Below are 20,605 nucleotides of genomic sequence, written 5' to 3'. Positions count from 1 at the left end.
CGATACTTATTATTTATATATTATTTTTATTATTTCTTTCTTTTTGTATTAGCAGAGTTTGTTGTCTTTTGCACATTGGTTGAACGCCAATGTTGATGCAGTCTGCTATGGTTATTATTCTATTATGAATTTATTGAATCTCAGGGCTGTATATGGTGATATATATGCATTTTGTTAATAAATTTAATTTGAACTTTATTCAAGGATTTGGGAGAGGTAATGGAGGATAGAGATGGCTGAAAGCTTCCAAGGGAAAAAGGATAGCAAGGAACAGCTAAATTATAACGCTAGATATGAAGAAGAGATTGACATCTGAGGAGAAAATCATTTTATAAATTCAAAATCATATAAAATATCTAGAAACAATGTGTGATGCTCTCTCCGATCATGTTTAATACCGTAGCCACTAGAGCTCTACCTGCCAGCATGCTGACAACAGACAGGAGAATCTTCTCAACACTCTGAACAGGACTCCATCGCTCTGCACTGCTTTCATATCCCATGGGGTCGTCACCCGGTGCATGTAGAATTGAGATGCAAACTCTTCCATCTGGGTAAACTGTAGCAATAAATCAATGATCAAATATAAAAGGAAGCCTCTTTGAAAAAATGCACAGCATACATGAATATGCTAATTTATTACATTGTCCCATTGTATAGATTCCTGCTTAAACAAGAAAGAGTTCAGTGAACTTTTCCTAGTAATAAACAGAAGCCATTGGATCATATAAAAACAATTGCTTACCATTTGGATGAAACATTTCTCCTGTGAAACGCATTTTTGGTGGACTCAGTGGGTAATCATGTGGAAAACTTAGTATCGCTGGAAACACACCACCCTCGAAACATGTGTCCTCAGGACCCCTATTGAACAAATAGGCAGTCAGATTTATGGAACATGAATCATTCACTTGGATCATATCCATTCCTACTACTCTGCCCTTATTTAAATCTACTGGTAGTCAACTACAATGGGATAACATTTTAATAGAACAAGATCATGCTTAGTCTCCTTGAGGTTCGGTAGATCATTAGAGCAAAATGTCAAAAGAGTGACCCTATCTCTCAGAATTATTCAATTTAAGGACCTATACAATCTCTCACTCCTGTTTTAAGGATAACATTGTCTTTTGTTTTTCATTTGAAATTGCCATTCACAAATTGTATTAATAACCTCAATGGCTTCCAACCCTCTTCCAGCTTGATCTAGGTCCAGTTCTGAACCTGGAGTTACTTGGATCTGTATAATAACTGAATGGTCTCCAGATCTATTACTTTAGTAGGCTTGCAGGAGAGACCATGAAAGAACAGTCAAAACCCAAATTGTGATACTATATTCTACATTCTGTTTTCTTTTTTCCCTCATACTACCTCAATGTACTGATGTGATAAAAAGAATCAGTATGGATGGCATTCAAAACAAAGTTTGTCACTGTACCTCAGTACATGTGATAATAAACTAATTTACTAAATTAAAGCACCTATTTGTGAACAGAGAAGCAATGCACAGGACAGACGAAGGAAGAACACAGATAAGACTCAAGTCTTTCATTTAACAGGACTAACAGAAAAGCACAAGTATTTCATTACAATCTTTCAAAATACCAGTATATCACTGTTTAGTTATGAATAATGTCATGTTTTTGTCATTTTGAAGACAGAACGTTAGCAAAATGCTGCGAAAACCAACAATTGTGTGCATTTACATTCAAGCTTTACATTAAAAAAATTCAGTCCAGAGAAATTTTCATTTCTTGCAATGTACAGCACAAAAGCACTTGACACCAATACTTCAAGGTGGTATTTATGATCGACAAACTTAACCCCATTCTTCAACTATTAGCACAACACTGTCCTGCCTATCTAGATTCCTCTTACTTATATCTACTCTAATTATTTCAACTAAATGATTTACATATTCTCATAACTATATGGATGAATAATTTCTCTCTATTCTTGCTGATTATCAATCTGATTTTGTTCTTTCCCACAAATGGAAACTATATGCTCACAAAGTTTTGATTTTTGTAAGATATCTAATCTCTTAGCTTTCAGGTGAAGGTTCATCCTTTCTTGATAAGTATTTCACTATAGTTGTGATGTTCGTCAATCTTTTTTGGAATCACTCCATCATCACGATAATTTCTATAAAGTATCAGTACTCCCAGGTGGTTGTATTCCCAACCAGTACTCCCAATTTTTTGCTCTCCCAGTGGAAAATTTCATACTTTTACAATTATTTTTGCAACTAAACAGGGACAGCCACTTAGATATCCTACTATGGGGGCTATTACAGAGACTATGTTCACATTCAACACATGTTGTTCAGTAGTGAGCCTCTAATTAGTTTCAGAAACAGAACTGCTACTGTAATGCCCATGGTCCTCAATACTATTTTGAAGTAGCATTCTCAATGGAACTTCAAAGTACTGCACTGTTGGAGAGGCATTTCTTGTGAGATAATGAGTCACGATTAATATCCTTCCAAAAACTGAGAGGCAAAAACAACATAATATTGTCCCGAGGGCATTGTGAGAAATTTCTGCCTATTACAAATTTATGCCTCAAAATCATCAGAACCTTATTTATCTAAAGTTTTGTTTAATCATAACAGTATAAACATTGACCACCATGCTGGTTTAAAAAATGTGAATTTCTGAAGCACCCTTCACTGCCACGTCCGAGCAACTCCACCCAATGAAGCATTTGTTTGAACACACAAGAGACTACAGATGCTGGAATCTGGAGCAAAAATCAAAATGCTTAAGGAACTCAGTGGATCTCACAACACTTGTGGAGGGAAATGTGCAGTTGATGCTTCAGGTTGAAACCTTCATCTGGACTGACAGCATTTTGTTTTCTGCTCAAGCATTTTTAGAATGTAGTCACTGATTTACCAAAGGAGAGCAAAAACTATTTGGCTCACAGTGACATCTCAGAAGCAATAATTGATTGTTAGTAAAGATTACACAAAATGCTGGAAATACTTAGCAAGTTCAGGCAGTCTATACAATACTGTGCAAAAGTCTTAGGCACATATACATTGGTAGGGTGCCCAAGACTTGTGCACAGTACTGTAGTAATTTTATGTAAAGCACTGTGCTGCTGCCACTAAAAAAAATGAGTCTCTACTGTGGACTGAGAGTGGGAAGGGGCAGGGAGAGGGGAGTCATGGTTGGGAAAAGAGGAAAGGAAAGAGGAGAGAACAGAGAGCACCAGAGGGACATTCTGTAATGATCAATTAATCAATTGTTTGGAATCAAATGACCTTGCCTGGTGTCTTAGGGCTGGGTGAGTTTGCACCCGTGCCACCCGCTTCCCCTGCCCTGGCACTCCTCTGCCACCTTCCCACAACCTTCCTGTGGTACTCCATCCTTGCCATTCCCAATATTCTTTGCTCCTGCCAGGGGGGAAGGGAGAAGGAATGAGCAAGAGAAACCCAAAATAGCAGCTTGGTGATCTTTCACTTCTGGATTACACTCTGCGAGTCCCGGACTTGAAAGATTTGAAAGCACAAATTGTCGCAACATTTCACAGCTAAACAATCTAGTCACGTTGAGAATTACTCTGGAGGGGAAAGCAGCTACCTCCAAGGCCCTCCAACAGCAAGGATTGGTAGGAGACCACCACCCCCCACCACTGACTTCAGTCATATTCTAGCTTAGAAGGCAAAAGGGAAGCAAATTTTACTTCCAAATCATTTTGTTTTCATTTAACATTTATTAAGCCCCCTCATGTTTTTAATTAATTGTAATTACTTTTTTGTTTAGACATCTCCATATTCTCAGTCACTACTTCCTTAATAATGGATTCCAGTATTTTCCTAATGAAAGATCAGGCCAACTGGCCTATAATAGTCTTTAATCTCCCAATCTTTCTTCAAGTAAAACAAGATAGTTTTGCTATCTGCTGCGATGTACCAAATTCCGATGCACCTAATTTCTGTAGCCATTGATTTCAAGACCTTTGGGTGTAGATGTCAAGGGAAAAAGCGAGATATTAGGAATAAAGGAAAGTCTGGATTCACAGGTTGAATTAGCTTGCATTGGATTAATGCAACACTGTCCTACAGCTTTCTAGAACTGCAGCAGCATGTTTATTTCCATTAGAAGGATTATTAGTAATGAGGTCTCTATAAAATATAATTTGAACTTTTGTACTTAGAATGATTGCCAGGACAAATGATCAATTGATAAGCAAACATCTGCCACAAGTACAAGCGAAGTACACAAATACGTCCCAGGTAGTCCACGTGTACACAGGCAAATGCACTTCAATGCATGCATGCCATTCAATTTACCCCTGCACTCCACAGGATTAAGAACATGGCACTTATTCTTTCAACACTGTTCTGCCTTTATTTACTTATAATTTGAATATTTGATAAAAATCTGTGCACTTGCACTGGCCTATATTTGGTGGCACATCTTTTCTACTCAAACATGGCCATTCAGTCAAGCCCCTCAATTAAATCATGGCTCACTGTATCTCAATCCCACCCACTAGTCTTCAAGTTCTCCATACTTTCACCCATTAACACTCAATTAATTTCACTTGCAGAATTGTACAATGACCCCCAGCAACAACTGTATTTTTGGAAAAAGTAAGTTAAATTTCCCTCCTCTTTTGTGTAAAGATATTTCCAGCCATCTCCAGCTCCCTTTTATAGTTATGCTTATTCTGGACTTGTCCATAAGACAAAATAATTTCCATCAACCTTGCCATATCCTTTAAATGTGCAAAACATCCCATTCATACCATCCAGGAAAAGTGCTTTCATAATTTAATCTTTAGGCTTTAGAATAATTCTGGTCAATTTGCACTGAATTTCCTCCAATACACTACCCAGAAATGAGTACAGTATTCTAAATGGGGCCTAATTGGAATTCATTACGGGAAAGCCTTCCAACTCATATGCACAGACACATACTTCAAACATCTCAAATTACTATCACTGTAAATAAAGCTCACTTTAAAAGCTAACCATGGGTTTAACAAGCTTAACAGTGCCTTTGATATTCATTTTGTTTAAGAACCAAGCACACTCTCTTATTAACTGCATTTCTTTCCACTCAATCACCTCAGACACCCCTTTACTCCAATTGCAGACAACAGTAAAACTGACTAAAACGCTCTAATTTCAAGACTAGTTGAAAACAGTTCTCTCCTATTCAAATAATTATGGTTTTTTTTCATAGAAATTTTACCTCCCATTCCAATTTCGAACTGCGCCACACTGAGTTTGCACTGAAGACGCCCTGGACAGCAGCAAGATATACCAGCTAGTTGAGTGGTGTCGCAGCAATAACCTTGCACTCAACGTCAGTAAGACCAAAGAACTGATTGTGGACTTCAGAAAAGATAAGATGAGGGAACACGAACTAATCCTCATAGAGGAATTAGAAGCAGAGAGAATGAGCAATTTCAAGTTCCTGGGCGTCAAGCTCTTTGAGGATCTAATCTGGTCCCAACATATTGGTGCAGCTATAAAGAAGGCAAGACAGCAGCTATGTTGTCATTAAGAGTTTGAGGAGAATTGTCTGTCACCTAAAACACTCAAAAGACTTCTACAGATGTACTGTGGTGAGCATTCTGATAAGCTACATCACCGTCTGGTATGGGCGGGGGGGGGGAGATGCTATTGCTCATGATCAAAAGGAAGCAGCAGGAAGTTGTAAAATTAGTCAGCTTCATCATGGATACTAGTCTCCATAGTATCCAAGATGTCTTCAGGGAGCAATGCCTCAGAAAGGCGGCATCCACTATTAAGGACACCCATCACTCAGGCATGCCTTCTTCTCACTGTTACCATCAGGAAGAAGGTACAGAAGCCTGAGGGCACTCACTCAGTGATTCAGGTATAGCTTCATCCCCTCTGCCGTATGATTTCTAAATGGACACTGAACCCTTACTCACTCTTCCTTCAGTTAGTCCTGACGAACGGTCTCAGCCTGAAACGTTGACTGCACCTCTTCCTAGAGATGCTGCCTGGCCTGCTGCGTTCACCAGCAACTTTTATGTGTGTTCCATGAACACTACCTCTGTTTTTGCACTATTTTTAACTATTCAGTATACTGTGTGTGTATATATACACACACAGAATCAGGTTTAATATCACTGGCTTATGTAGTGAAGCTTGTACACACCCACACTTACTGTAATTGATATACTTGTTTTTTTTCCCTATAGTATCATGCATTGCATTGAACTGCTGCTGCTAAGTTAACAAATTTCACAACATATGCCGGTGATATCAAACCTGATTCTGATTTTGACATTTCAGTCCATGGCCTACTCTACTGCCATGGTGAGGACACACTCAGGTTGGGGGAGCAACACCTCATATTCCTTCAACATTCAACCTGATAGCAAGAACACCAATTTCTCCAGCTTCCAGCAATTTCTCTCCCCTCCCTCTTCTCTCTTTTACCATTCCCCATTCTGGCTCTGCTACTACCCTTTCTTTTCTCCTCAGCTGCCCATCACCTCCCTCTGGTGCCCCTCCTTCTTCCCTTTATCCCATGGTCCACACTCCTGTCCTGTCAGCCCTTTACCTTTTCCACCTATCACCTCCCAGCTTCTTACTTCATCTCCCCTACCCTGCCCACCCACATTCCCCCTCACCTGGTTTTACCTATCACCTGCCAGCATGTACTACTTCCCCGTTTATTCCTCTCAATAGATGCTGCCTGACCTGCTGAGTTCCTCCGGCACTTTGTGTGTGTTGCAGAATCATTAGCGGTCCTGGCCCAAATATTCAAGGTTTAAGTCCCACTCCACTTACTTGAATACGTTAACCAAGGCTGATGATCCTGTGGTGTACTGAGGAGGAATTACATTGTTAGGGAAATTGTTCTTTGAAATCTGAAGCAAAACATTCCATGGCATCAATTTGAAGAGCAAGAAGATTCTCCCCAGTGCCCTGACCAATGGGTTCCTCAAATCAACATTTCTGAAAATATAATTTAGTGACACTTGCTGTGGAAGCTTACTGTGCACAAAGTGGGAGCTGGCCTTCCTATATTACAATTGTGCTAATATTTCAAAAGGTAATTATTTGTTGGTAAAACATTTGGGATACTTGAAAGGAACAGCAAGAATACTTCTTCAGTATTTTCATCCCAAAAATCATTAAAACATGAAAGATCATAAAATGATCATCAGGCCTATTCAGCACTGATATTTAGATAAGGTTTGATCAATCACTCAAACCCTGGCTGCAAGTGATCCATATCCCTCCATATTCATGTTTTAAAGCCTCTTCAATACCATTATCATTTCTGCTTCCACTACTGCCCCAGTAGTGCATTCTAGTCACTAACGACTCACCATGTAAAATCAGCCCACTTAATTGATATCCAGTTCTTTATCTTTAGTCATTTACCTGTTAGCTCCTTCATCTTCCTGTTCACATCCCCCTCCAGTAACACCATTTTATTAATCATTATTACCATCAGCTTACTCTGGGCTCCAGATCGTGTCAGACAGTAAACAAATCTATTGCAAAATAGCTGCACTGAAAAACTAAAGCTAATGTTGTAACATCTAGGAATTGGACTGAGCCTGAGTTTCAAATTAGAACCTGGAATCAGACCAGGAAATCTAGATATCTGTCTAACTAAACACAAGGAAACCAAATTCGTAGAATCAGGTAAACAGCCTTTAACAAGGCTGCAGAATGGATAATTGCATATTCAAATCCACCTTAACCCCTCGTTTATGTTTGTAATTACAGAGTTGAGAATTATTAATCATCCACAGTCTCATATGTGAACCAAATAGCTGGGAATTCCACAAGTTCAATTCATTTTATGCATGTAAATTGCAGTATTATAACATTATATGAAGGTAACTTCCTCCCATTTTCAACAGCACAAGGAAATAGTAAGCCACCAAGTCCTCAGTCATGCCCTACCATTCAATATGGTCATGGCAGATCTATGCTGGCCTCAACTACTCTTTTGTGCCAGTGGCCCATAACTCTCAAGTTGTAGATCTTTCAAATATTTACTTGAACCCACTTTAAGTATATGTATGGCATGACTGGGGGAGGAGGGAATGGAGGTGAGGCGGGGCAGGTGAGGAAGGGAATTCTAGAAATTCACTATCCTTTGAGAGAAAACAAAATGACCAACCCGTTACTTTGTAGCCCGGTTCCTTTGATCGTGACCCTCCCAGCAGTGGAAATACCTCAGCATCTACCCTGTCAATTCCCTTGAGATTTTTTTTACATTGAATGGGATAATTTCTCATTCTTCTAAACTCCAAAAACTGCAGCACTAAACTGTCCAGTCTCTTTCAACAAGACAACACCCTCATCCTGGGATTTTTTCTTGTGAATCACCTTTAGACTGCTTTCAATGCTGCTGCCTTTTCTTTGAATAAATAGGACCAAATCTGTGTACAGTATTTCAGGTGTAATGTCACCAACACCCCACATAATTGTAATTAAACTTCCCTAGTTTTATAATCCAACCCCTTCGCAATAAAGACCAAAATGCCATTTGCCTTAACTACTTGTTGAATTTGCCTTTTTGACATTCGTGCACTTGAACACCAAAATCTCTCTGAACTTTACTTTATAACCTTCTTTTTAATGCCTCTAATCAAAGCACAAAACTTCTCACTCCCCCGTATTAAACCTTAATTGCCAGGTTTAGTTTAAACTTTATTTTTTTATTTAATTGAGATAAAAGTAATTTAATTTAGATAAAATTAATTTGGGTTAGACTTTAGTTTAATCACTCAAATTATCTATATCCTATTGTGCAAATCAATGCCCTCATCAGAACATGCCCTCCACTATTTCATAATATCAGCAGCACACGGAAACCTTACATTTTATCCCCCCCCACCAAGAAATTAAATTCAAAGTTCAAGGTAAATTTATTACTTAAGTATGTATACATCACCACATACTACCCTGAGATTCATTTTCTTGCAGGCGTTAAACGATTAGGAGCCAAGAACTGATCCTTACACTTGTTACACCCTCCAGCAACTGTTTGGCAACCCATGCCAACACACTTCCTACAATATCTTGGACTTCTAATTTATGAATCGGCCTCTTGTGGAAATCAGGTTTCCCTCCGTCAACTATTCCTGCCTCATTCTTAAAGAATTTGAGCATATCTTTCATAAAACCATATTGAGCTTTCCTGTATGATTAGCAATTCCCTCTGATTGATGACTCTAGCATCTTGCTAATAGAAGACATTAAACTGGCTCCTCATTCCCCACCTTCTGTCTTCCTCTGTTTCTGAACAAGAGAATCCCACTGGCCATTTTCTGTAACCCTCTCAAAATTTCCACAAGAAAGGAATGAGTTGAGATATTTGTGGAAATTATTGTAAATAAATCTGAAATACAGCAAGTGAACAAACAAATTTAGAATAAAATGCGAAGATAGGGCCCATGGGATTTTCTTGTGTGTGTGTGTGGGGGGAGGGGTGGGGGGGTGAGGGAAATAAAAGAACACTGAAGTTTGGTAAAGATCAAAATGTCTGGTCTAGCCAGACTGTGCCGCCTGCCCATCCTTCATGCAATAAAACTTCCACAATGCTGAGGTGTCATATGACAATCAATTCTACTTTATAACAAATCAAAATAAATGATTAGAGAAAGTTTAGGCCCTTAGAACAAATACAATGAACCACTAAGTCTATCTAATCCAATTCATTCCATCTGCAAGCATACAAAAGAGAGATTTGCAGAACAATTTCAAACAAAATAAACCATTGCCTTTGGTCAGGCTTATTGGCACTGATCCCGTCTGCTTTGTAGAGTCTAACTTGAAGGCGAAATATGGTTTATGACTTGTCTGCCTAGGTTGATGCTGAAACAAGTGAAACTCTAAAAGGGTAGTTCAAAATGGAAATGGAGGTAGTTTCTGATCAATTAAAGATGGGAGGAAAAAGATTTGCATTTTTATATTTTTTAATATAGGCTCAGATCACTCAAAATTATTTGCATTCAAAAGGAAGATTCCAGAAAGAGCAACATGAAGATGAGTGGATAATACTTTTTAAAAATAAATATTGACCAGAATATCAAGGATAACTTCTTACAGCCACTAGAGAGATCACTCTATGCCTTGGAGTCTGATTCTCTCTCTCTCTCTCTCTCTTGCCCCTTTAACATACTACTCTGACAAAATGTTGACATTAAGCATGCCTTTATAAATGAAAAGTTTGAAAAAAGCACAATTAGTAGAGCTACTGTCATACAGCTCCAGCAACAGTGGTTCAATACCGTTCGCTGGTACTTTCTATGTGGAGTTTTCATCCTGTTCCTTTGACTGGATGGAATTTATCTAGGTGCTCAGCTTTCTTCCCATACTGTTCTATGTTCATCCCAAAGATATGTGTGTTAGGAGACAAACTGTCTCTAGTTTGTAGGTGAGTAATAGATGGGGTTAACCCCAAAAGAATGAGTACAAAGCTCCTGAGTCTGTGGGAAAATGGAGAAAATAAAATGGGATTAGCATAAATGGGTGCGCAATAGTCAACTTGAGCCAATGACCAATCTGTGGGCTCTTTAGCACAACCTTACTGCCATTTTGAGAGCTGGTAACTTGCTGGAAGGCACCAACTTAAGGTAAGTGGCAGAACAGTGATTTGTTGAAAACATATTGTGAAGAGTTATGACTCACTGTCTGAAGTGGCATCAGATTTAATAATAACAAACATTTTCAGCAAAATCTTCAGGGATTGCAGAAGAGCAAAGGAAAAAGGTAAATTACTAATTACTTTCCATATATGATTCCCATTAGTTTTCTTTTGCCAAACTAATCATGTAGGCTTCATATCTCATGTCACCGTGAATCTCTTGACATGATTTTTGGTGAAACACTGCACCAAAGCACAAGTGTTGCCAATTCTGTGGCACTATTTGTAGACTTAAGGTGACTGGCACTTTGAAGATAAAAAAGGACAAAAGTTATCTCAAAAGGAATGAGTACTAAGCTCCTGTAATGCAGTGTCTGATACGGTTCAAAGTAAATTTATTATCGAAGTACAAATATGTCACCATATAAAAACCTGAAATTACAAATGTCACTCCACTCTTCAAGAAGGGAGAGAGGCAGAAGAAAGGAAGTTACAGGTCAGTTTGCCTGACAAATCTGTTGGAATTCTTTGAAGAAGTAACAAGCAAGATAGACAAAGGACAATCGGTTGAAGTGTACTTGGATTTTCAGAAGGCCTTTGACAAAGTGCCATACATGAGGCTACTTTACAAGCTACAGGCCCATGGTATTACAGGAAAGATTCTAGCATGGATAAAGCAGTGGCTGATTTGGCAGGAGGCAGAGTGGGAATAAAGGGAGCCTTTCCTGACCAGCTGCTGGTGACTAGTGGTGTTGCACAAGGGTCTGTGTAGGGACTGATACTTTTTAAGTTATATGTGAATGATTTGGATGATGGATTGATGGCTTTGTTGCAAAATTTGCAGATGATATGAAGATAGGTGGAGTGACAGGTAGTTTTCAAGAAGTAGAGTGGCTACAGATGGATTTAGATTAGGAGAATGGGCAAAGAAACGGCATACAGAATACAGTGTCGGAAAGTCTATGGCCATGCGCTTTGGTAGAAGAAATTAATGGGTTAACTATTCTCTAAATGGAGAGAAAATACAAAAATCTGAGAAGCAAAGGGACTTGGGAGTCCTTGTGCAGGATTCCCTAAAGGTTAATTTACAGGTCAAGTCTGTGGTGAGGAAGGCAAATGCAGTGTTAGCATTAATTTCAAGAAGACTAAAATATAAAAGCAAGGATGTAATGTTGAGATTTTATAAAGCTCTAGTGAGGCCTCATTTGGAGTACTGTGAGCAACTTTGGGCCATTTATCTTAGAAAGGATGTGCTGGAGAGAGTTCAAAGGAGGTTCATGAAAATGATTCCAAGACCGAATGGCTTGTCATATGAAGTGTGTTTGATGGCTCTAGACCTGTATTCACTAGAATTCAGAAGAATGAGATGTGACCTCATTGAAACCTATCGAACGGTGAAAGGTCTTGAAAGAGTGAATGTGGAGATGTTGTTTCCTGAGGTGGGAGAGTGTAAGACTAGAGGACTCAGCTTCAGAATAGAGGGGCACCGTTTTAGAATGGAGATGAGGAGGAATTTATTTAGTCAGAGAGTGATGAACCTGTGGAGCTCTTTGCCACAGACAGCTATGGGGTCCAAGTCTTTATGTATATTTAAGGTAGAGGTTGATAGATTCTTGATTGGTCATGAAGGGACATAGGGAGAAGGCAGGAGATTGGGGCTGAGAGGAAAACTGCATCTGCCATGATGAAATGGCAGAGCAGCTCCAATGGGAAAAATGGCCTAATTCTGCTCCCATATTTTATTTTATGGTCTGATTAATTTCCTTGTGGGCATACAATCCAATAACCATAATAGAATCAATGTAAGACGGCATCAACTGAGCATACAAAAGACAATAAACTGTGCAAGTACAAAAAGAAAGAAATAATAATAATGATAATGATAAATAATGGGTGTTGAGGATCTATAATGGCATACACTGCTTTCCTACGACAGCATTTCATGTATATGTGCTCAATGGTGGGGAGGGTTTAACCCGTGACAGACTGGGCCATATCCACTACTTTTTGTAGGATTTTCTGTTCAAGAGCATTGGTGTTTCCATACCAAGCTGTGATACAGCCCATCAACATACTCTCCACCAGACAGCTATAGAAGTTTGTCTAAGCTTTAGGTATCATGTCGAATCTTCACAAGCTCCTAAGGAAGTAGAGGCGCTACTGTGCTTTCTTTGTAATTGGTCGTATGTACTGGGCATAGGACAGGACCTCTGAAATAATAACACCATGGAGGACCACCAAGTTGTTGATGCTCTCCACCTCTGATACCCCAGAGGAGTAGCCTCTGGACAACTGGCTTCCTCCTCCTAAACTCAATAACCAGCTCCTTGGTCTTCCTGACCCCCTTACTCAATGTCAGCTGAGGCACTACTCAGCCAGATTTTCAATCTCCCTCCTATACAGTATGCTGATTCGTCACCACCCTTTAATTTCAACAAAGACCGGAGCTGTGTTTAGCCACACATCATAAGTGTAAAGAGAGTAGAGAAGGGGGCTAAGCACACAGACTTCCGGCGCACCTGTGCTGATGGAGATTGTAGAGATTTTGTTAATTTGAAATGACTGGAATCTGCAAGTGAAGAAATCAAGGATCAACTGCATAAGGAGGTATTGAGGAGCTTATTGTTTAGTTTTGAGGGGACGATGGTGTCGAATGCTGTAGTCAATAAGGAGCATCCTGATGTATGCATCTTTGCTGTCCTGATGTTCCAGGGGTGAGTGAAGAACAAATGAGATGGCATCAGCTATTGACTTCTTGTGCCGGTAGACAAATAGGAACAGATGCAAGTCACTTCTCAGGCAGGAGTTGCTCTGTTTCATCACCAACCTCTGAAAACACTTCATCACAATGCTACTGGACGATAGTCATTGAGGCTGGTTACCACTTTCTTCTTGGGCACCTGTCAGCATAATTGAAGATTGCTTGAAGCAACTGGGTGCCTCATACTGTCAAAGCCAGGGGCTAAAGATCTCAATAAACACTCCAGCCAGTTGATCAGCACAGGTCTTGAGGACTCAGCCAGGTACACCATCTGGGCCAGATGCTTCTCATGAGTTCACCCTCCTGAAGCATGAGTGCACGTCAGCCTCAGAGACTGAAATCACAGGATCACTGGGGGCAGAGGGAGCTTGTGATGGTTCCTCCATGTTTTGCCAGTCAAAGAGAGTATAGAAGGCATTGAACTCATCTGGAAGCAAAGCCCTGTTGTTGCCTATGTTGTTTGATTTTACTTTATAAAGGGTGATAGCATTCAAGCCTTGTCACAACTGTCCAGCATCCCTCACTGATTCAAGTTTAGTCCCGAATTGCCACTGTCTGTGGGATGGCTTTCTGGAGATCATACCTGGACCTCTTGTAACTTTCTTGATCACCAGACTTGAATGCCTCTGATCCGGCCCTCAGCAGATTGTGGATCTCTTGCTTCATCCAGTGTTTCTGGTTGGGGAAGACTCTGCTTGATTTTGTGGGGACACACTTGTCTACAACTGTTTTTATAAAGTTCATAACAACTATAGTGTACTTAATCAGAGCCATGAGATGAATCCTTGAACACTGCCCAGTCCACCAACTCAAGGCAAACCTGTAGCAGCTCCTGTCAGCCCCAACCACCGAGTCATGGCTAAATGATGGATGTGATTGGGAGCTGAATATCCCAGAATACACAGTGTACAGGAAGGATAGGAAGGTAGGTAAAGGGGGTGGCGTGGCCCTGATGGTAAGTAACGATATCAAATCAATAGAAAGAAGGGACATAGGATCAGAAGAGGTAGAATCCTTATGGGTAGAATTAAGAAATGGCAAGGGTAAAAAGACACTAATAGCAGTTATATACAGGCCTCCAAACAGCAGTCGGGATATGGACTACAAGTTGCAGCTGAAAATAGAAAGAGCGTGTCAGAAGGACAATGTCAAGATAATTATGGGGGATTTTAATATGAAAGTGGATTGGGAAAGTCGGGAAGGTGATGGATCTCAGGAGAGGGAGTTTGTAGAATGCCTACAGGATGGCTTTTTGGAGCAACTTGTCCAGAAGCCCACCAGGGGGCTGGCTGTTTTGGATTGGGTGCTGTGTAACGAACCTGAGGCGATTAGGGAGCTGGAGGTAAAGGAACCTCTTGGAAGTAGTGATCATAATATGATTGAGTTCAGTTTCAAATTTGAAAAGGAGAAGCTGGTATCAGGTGTATCAATATTTCAGTGGAACAGGGGAAATTACAGTGGTATGAGAGAGGAACTGGCCCAAGTCAATTGGAAAAGTAAACTAAATGGAGGAACGGCAGAGCAGAATTGGATGAAATTCCTACAAGAAATAAGGAAAATGCAGGAAAAATATATTCCAAGAAAAAAGAAAATCATGAATGGAAAAATGGCACAAATGTGGCTAACGAGAGAGGTTAAGGCAAAAATAAAAGCAAAAGAAACGGCGTACAAGGAAGCAAAAATTAGTGGGAAAAATGAGGACTGGAAGACCTTTAAAAACTTACAGAAAGAAACTAAGAAAGTCATTAGGAAAGAAAAGATGAATTATGAAAGAAAGTTGGCGATTAACATAAAAAAGGATACTAAGAGTTCTTTTAAATATATGAAGAGTAAAAGAGTGACTAGAGTAGATATGGGACCGATTGAAAATGATGCTTGAGTAATTATAATGGATAACAAAGAGATGGTGGAGGAACTGAATGAGTATTTTGCATCAGTCTTTACAGTGGAAAACATGAGCAATATACCTGATAGCCAGAGGTATCAGGGAATAGAATTAGGTACAGTCAAGATTACTAGAGAGAAAGTGCTTGGGAAGCTAAGTGGACTAAGAATAGATAAGTCTCCCAGACCAGATGAGGTGCACCCAAGGGTTCTGAAGGAGGTGGCTTTGGAGATTATGGAAGCATTGGAAATGATCTTCCAGGAATCAATAGACTCTGGCATGGTTCCGGAGGGCTGGAAGGTCGCAAATGTAGTTCCGCTATTTAAGAAAGGAAGGAGGCAGCAAAAAGAAAATTACAGACCTATTAGTCTGACATTAGTGGTTGGAAAGATAGTGGAGTCAATCCTCAAGGACGAGGTTATGAAATACCTCGAGGTGCATGACAAGATAGGCCGAAGCCAGCATGGTTTCATGAAGGGAAGATCCTGCCTTACCAACTTATTGGAATTTTTTGAGGTAATCTCGAATAAGATTGACAAGGGAGAGGCTGTGGATGTTGTGTATTTGGATTTGCAAAAGGCCTTCGATAAGGTGCCGCATATGAGGCTGCTTAATAAGATGAGAGCCCATGGAATTATAGGAAAGATATTGAAATGGGTGGAGCATTGGCTGATAGGCAGAAAGCAAAGGGTGGGAATAAAGGAATCCTATTCTGATTGGTTGCCGGTTACTAGTGGTGTTCCACAGGGGTCGGTGTTGGGGCCGCTTCTTTTTACGATGTATATCGATGATTTGGATTATGGATTAAATGGTTTTGTGGCCAAGTTTGCGGATGACACCAAGATAGGTGGAGGAGCAGGAAATGTTGAAGAAACGGAAAGGTTGCAGAGAGATTTAGTCAGTTTAGGAGAGTGGGCAAAGAAATGGCAGATGAGATACAATGTTGACAAATGTACGGTTGTACATTTCGGAAGAAGAAATAACCGGGCAGATTATTATTTAGATGGGGAGAAAATTCAAAAATCGGAAGGGCAAAGGGACTTGGGGGTCCTCGTGCATTATACCCTAAAGGTTAACCACCAAGTTGGACTGGCGGTAAGGAGAGCGAATGCTATGTTGGCATTCATTTCAAGAGGAATAGTGTATAAGGGTAAGGAGGTGTTGATGAGGCTCTATGGGGCATTAGTGAGACCTCATTTGGAATATTGTGTGCAGTTTTGGGCCCCCTTATCTTAGAAAGGATATACTGATGTTGGAGAGAGTTCAGAGAAGATTTACGAGGATGATCAACACACATCAAAGTTGCTGGTGAACGCAGCAGGCCAGGCAGCATCTGTAGGAAGAGGTGCAGTCAACATTTCAGGCCGAGAGCCTTCGTCAGGACTAACTGAAGGAAGAGTGAGTAAGGGATTTGAAAGTTGGAGGGGGAGGGGGAGATCCAAAATGATAGGAGAAGACAGGAGGGGGAGGGATAGAGCCGAGAGCTGGACAGGTGATAGGCAAAAGGGGATACGAGAGGATCATGGGACAGGAGGTCCGGGAAGAAAGACAAGGGGGGGGGGAAACCCAGAGGATGGGCAAGAGGTATATTCAGAGGGACAGAGGGAGAAAAAGGAGAGTGAGAGAAAGAACGTGTGCATAAAAATAAGTAACAGATGGGGTACGAGGGGGAGGTGGGGCCTTAGTGGAAGTTAGAGAAGTCGATGTTCATGCCATCAGGTTGGAGGCCACCCAGACGGGATATAAAGTGTTGTTCCTCCAACCTGAGTGTGGCTTCATCTTTACAGTAGAGGAGGCCGTGGATAGACATGTCAGAATGGGAATGGGATGTGGAATTAAAATGTGTGACCACTGGGAGATCCTGCTTTCTCTGGCGGACAGAGCGTAGATGTTCAGCAAAGCGGTCTTCCAGTCTGCGTCGGGTCTCGCCAATATATAAAAGGCCACATCGGGAGCACCGGACGCAGTATATTACCCCAGTCGACTCACAGGTGAAGTGTTGCCTCACCTGGAAGGACTGTTTGGGGCCCTGAATGGTGGTAAGGGAGGAAGTGTAAGGGCATGTGTAGCACTTGTTCCGCTTACACGGATAAGTGCCAGGAGGGAGATCAGTGGGGAGGGATGGGGGGACGAATGGACAAGGGAGTTGCGTCGGGAGCGATCCCTGCGGAATGCAGGGGGCGGGGGGAGGGAAAGATGTGCTTAGTGGTGGGATCCCGTTGGAGGTGGCGGAAGTTACGGAGAATAATATGTTGGACCTGGAGGCTGGTGGGGTGGTAGGTGAGGACCAGGGGAACCCTATTCCTAGTGGGGTGGCGGGAGGATGGAGTGAGAGCAGATGTATGTGAAATGGGGGAGATGCGTTTAAGAGCAGAGTTGATAGTGGAGGAAGGGAAGCCCCTTACTTTAAAAAAATGAAGACATCTCCCTCGTCCTAGAATGAAAAGCCCCATCCTGAGAGCAGATGCGGCGGAGACGGAGGAATTGCGAGAAGGGGATGGCATTTTTGCAAGAGACAGGGTGAGAAGAGGAATAGTTCAGATAGCTGTGAGAGTCAGTAGGCTTATAGTAGACATCAGTGGATAAGCTGTCTCCAGAGACAGAGACAGAAAGATCTAGCAAGGGGAGGGAGGTGTCGGGAATGGACCAGGTAAACTTGAGGGCAGGGTGAAAGTTGGAGGCAAAGTTAATAAAGTCAACGAGTTCTGCATGCATGCAGGAAGCAGCGCCAATGCAGTCGTCGATGTAGCGAAGGAAAAGTGGGGTACAGATACCAGAATAGGCACGGAACATAGATTGTTCCACAAAGCCAACAAAAAGGCAGGCATAGCTAGGACCCATACGGGTGCCCATAGCTACACCTTTAGTTTGGAGGAAGTGGGAGGAGCCAAAGGAGAAATTATTAAGAGTAAGGACTAATTCCGCTAGATGGAGCAGAGTGGTGGTAGAGGGGAATTGATTAGGTCTGGAATCCAAAAAGAAGCGTAGAGCTTTGAGACCATCCTGATGGGGGATGGAAGTATATAAGGACTGGACATCCATGGTGAAAATAAAGCGGTGGGGGCCAGGGAACTTAAAATCATCCAAAAGTTTAAGAGTGTGAGAAGTGTCACGAACATAGGTCGGAAGGGATTGAACAAGAGGTGATAAAACCGTGTCGAGGTATGCAGAAACGAGTTCGGTGGGGCAGGAGCAAGCTGAGACAATAGGTCGGCCAGGACAGGCAGGTTTGTGGATCTTGGGTAGGAGGTAGAAACGGGAAGTGCGGGGTGTGGGAACTATAAGGTTGGTAGCAGTGGATGGGAGATCCCCTGAGCGGATAAAGTCGGTGATGGTGTGGGAGACAATGGCCTGGTGCTCCTTAGTGGGGTCACGATCGAGGGGTAAATAAGAGGAGGTATCCGCAAGTTGTTGCTGTGCCTTGGCAAGGTGGAGGTCAGTACGCCAGACTACAACAGCACCCCACTTATCGGCGGGTTTAATAATAAGGTTAGGATTAGTGCGGAGGGAGTGGAGAGCAGAGCGTTCCGAAGGAGTGAGGTTGGAATGGGGATAAGGTGCGGTGAAGTCAAGACGGTTGATGTCCCGTTGGCAATTAGCGATAAAAGAGATCCAGAACAGGCAGAAGACCAGAGCAGGGTGTCCATGAAGAAGAGGAGGGTTGAAGACGGGAGAAGGGGTCATCGGTGGGGGTGGAAGAGTCCTTGCCGAAGAAGTAGGCTCGGAGACGGAGACGGCGGAAGAAAAGTTCCGCATCATGGCGAACACGGAACTCGCTGAGGTGTGGGCGAAGGGGGACAAAGGTGAGGCCCTTACTGAGAACAGAGCGTTCTGCCTCTGACAGTTGAAGGTCGGAGGGGATGGTAAAGACCCGGCACGGATGAGAGCTGGGATCAGAGTGGGGAGGGGGGAGGCTGGGTGTGTCAATGGAGAGGGGAGGGTTGGGGTGAGAGGAAGATGGAGCCTCTGAGGGCCCAGGAGCTGACGGTGGTATCTGAGGAAGACGGGGCTGCGGAGTGGTGGTGGGGGAAGGGGAGACGGGAGTCACAACAGCAGCACATAAAGACCCGGCCTGGAGTTCAAGGCTGGAGTTGCAGTTGGTGGTTGCGCAATCGCTGTGAAGGTGTCCATGGTCGTTGCTGGAGTCCGGGTTTTGAATATGCCCTGAGGTGTTGGAGCCGGCGAGATCAATGGCAGTGGCCGCAATCTGAAGTTCATGCCTGCTAGTTTCGGGGCCAGCAGGCTCTGCAGTCCGTAGATGTAGGATCTTGCGATCAGCAATCTGAAGTTCATGCCTGCTAGTTTCAGGGCCAGCAGGCTCTGGAGTCCGTAGATGTAGGATCTTACGAGGATGATTCCTGGAATGTAGGGGCTAACATATGAGGAGCGTCTGTCGGCTCTTGGATTGTATTCATTAGAGTATAGAAGAATGAGAGGGGATCTCATAGAAACGTTTCGAATGTTGAAAGGGTTGGACAGAGTAGATGTGGAAAGGTTGTTTCCCTTGGTGGGTGAGTCCACGACAAGAGGCCATAGTCTTAGAATTAGAGGGTACCCAGTTAAAACAGAGATGAGGAAAGATTTTTTTAGCCAGAGGGTCGTGGATTTGTGGAATTTGTTGCCACATATGGCTGTGGAGGCCCGATCATTGAGGGTGTTTAAGGAGGAGATTGACAGGTATCTAATTAGTCAGGGTATCAAGGGATATGGGGAAAAAGCCGGAAATTGGAACTAGATGGGTGAATAGTTTAGCTCATGGGGGAGCTGCGGAGCAGACTCGATGGACCAAATGGCCTACTTCTGCTCCTTTGTCTTGTCTTGTGATCTTTATTGTCCTAATCTCTGGAGCCTTGCTCTTTAGCCTCTGCCTGTATGCAGGTAGGAGAAAGTAGCCAAGTGATCAGATCTCCCAAAATGTGGTTTGGGCATGGAATGGTAGGCATTCCTTATCTTAGTATTACAGTGGGGCCTCTGGTGCTACAGGTTATATGCTGACTGTAATTGGGCATGGATTTCATCAAACAAGCCTGATTGGAATCTTCGGGCCGGACTGTTTCTTGTTTGGTGATGGTATCGTGCGGTATCTGAAGTACTTGATTATAATTGGTCAATGGTGGTATGTAAGCTGCAGTCAGGATCATGAAGGAGAACTCCCTTGGTAAATAGAATAGATGAAATTTGATCATTAGCTGCTCAAGGTCGGGGGAACAGGAGTTTGACAAAATGCCACAATGGAGCACCACAGAGAGTTTATTACGAAGCACATACCTCCACCTTTTGCCTTTTCTGAATCAGCAGTTCGGTCCATCCTATGTATACTTAGGGGCGACTAAAGTAGCTGTAGTACTCTCA

The 20,605-nt window shown here is 42.1% G+C and overlaps 1 protein-coding gene across 4 annotated transcripts in view; it reads right to left on the bottom strand.

Annotated features, from left to right (window-relative positions):
- The window catches only part of ube2g2 (ubiquitin-conjugating enzyme E2G 2 (UBC7 homolog, yeast)), a 70,682-nt gene that overhangs the window by 8,167 nt on the left and 41,910 nt on the right, over positions 1-20,605 (bottom strand). For 2 of the 4 annotated variants that reach the window (XM_063051709.1, XM_063051710.1), the window contains exons 4-5: positions 746-864; positions 419-559 (exon numbers count right to left, since the gene is read on the bottom strand). In XM_063051709.1, coding sequence (XP_062907779.1) covers positions 419-559; positions 746-864 — 260 coding nt within the window. Of the gene's footprint in view, positions 1-418; positions 560-745; positions 865-5,207; positions 5,283-5,916; positions 6,049-20,605 lie in introns of those variants that run through there. The other 2 variants (XM_063051711.1, XM_063051708.1) reach the window with 2 other exon arrangements.

Source organism: Mobula hypostoma, chromosome 6, assembly GCF_963921235.1.
Source record: "Mobula hypostoma chromosome 6, sMobHyp1.1, whole genome shotgun sequence".
NCBI classification, from domain to species: domain Eukaryota; kingdom Metazoa; phylum Chordata; class Chondrichthyes; order Myliobatiformes; family Myliobatidae; genus Mobula; species Mobula hypostoma.
This window is presented reverse-complemented; position numbering and strand designations above follow the sequence as displayed.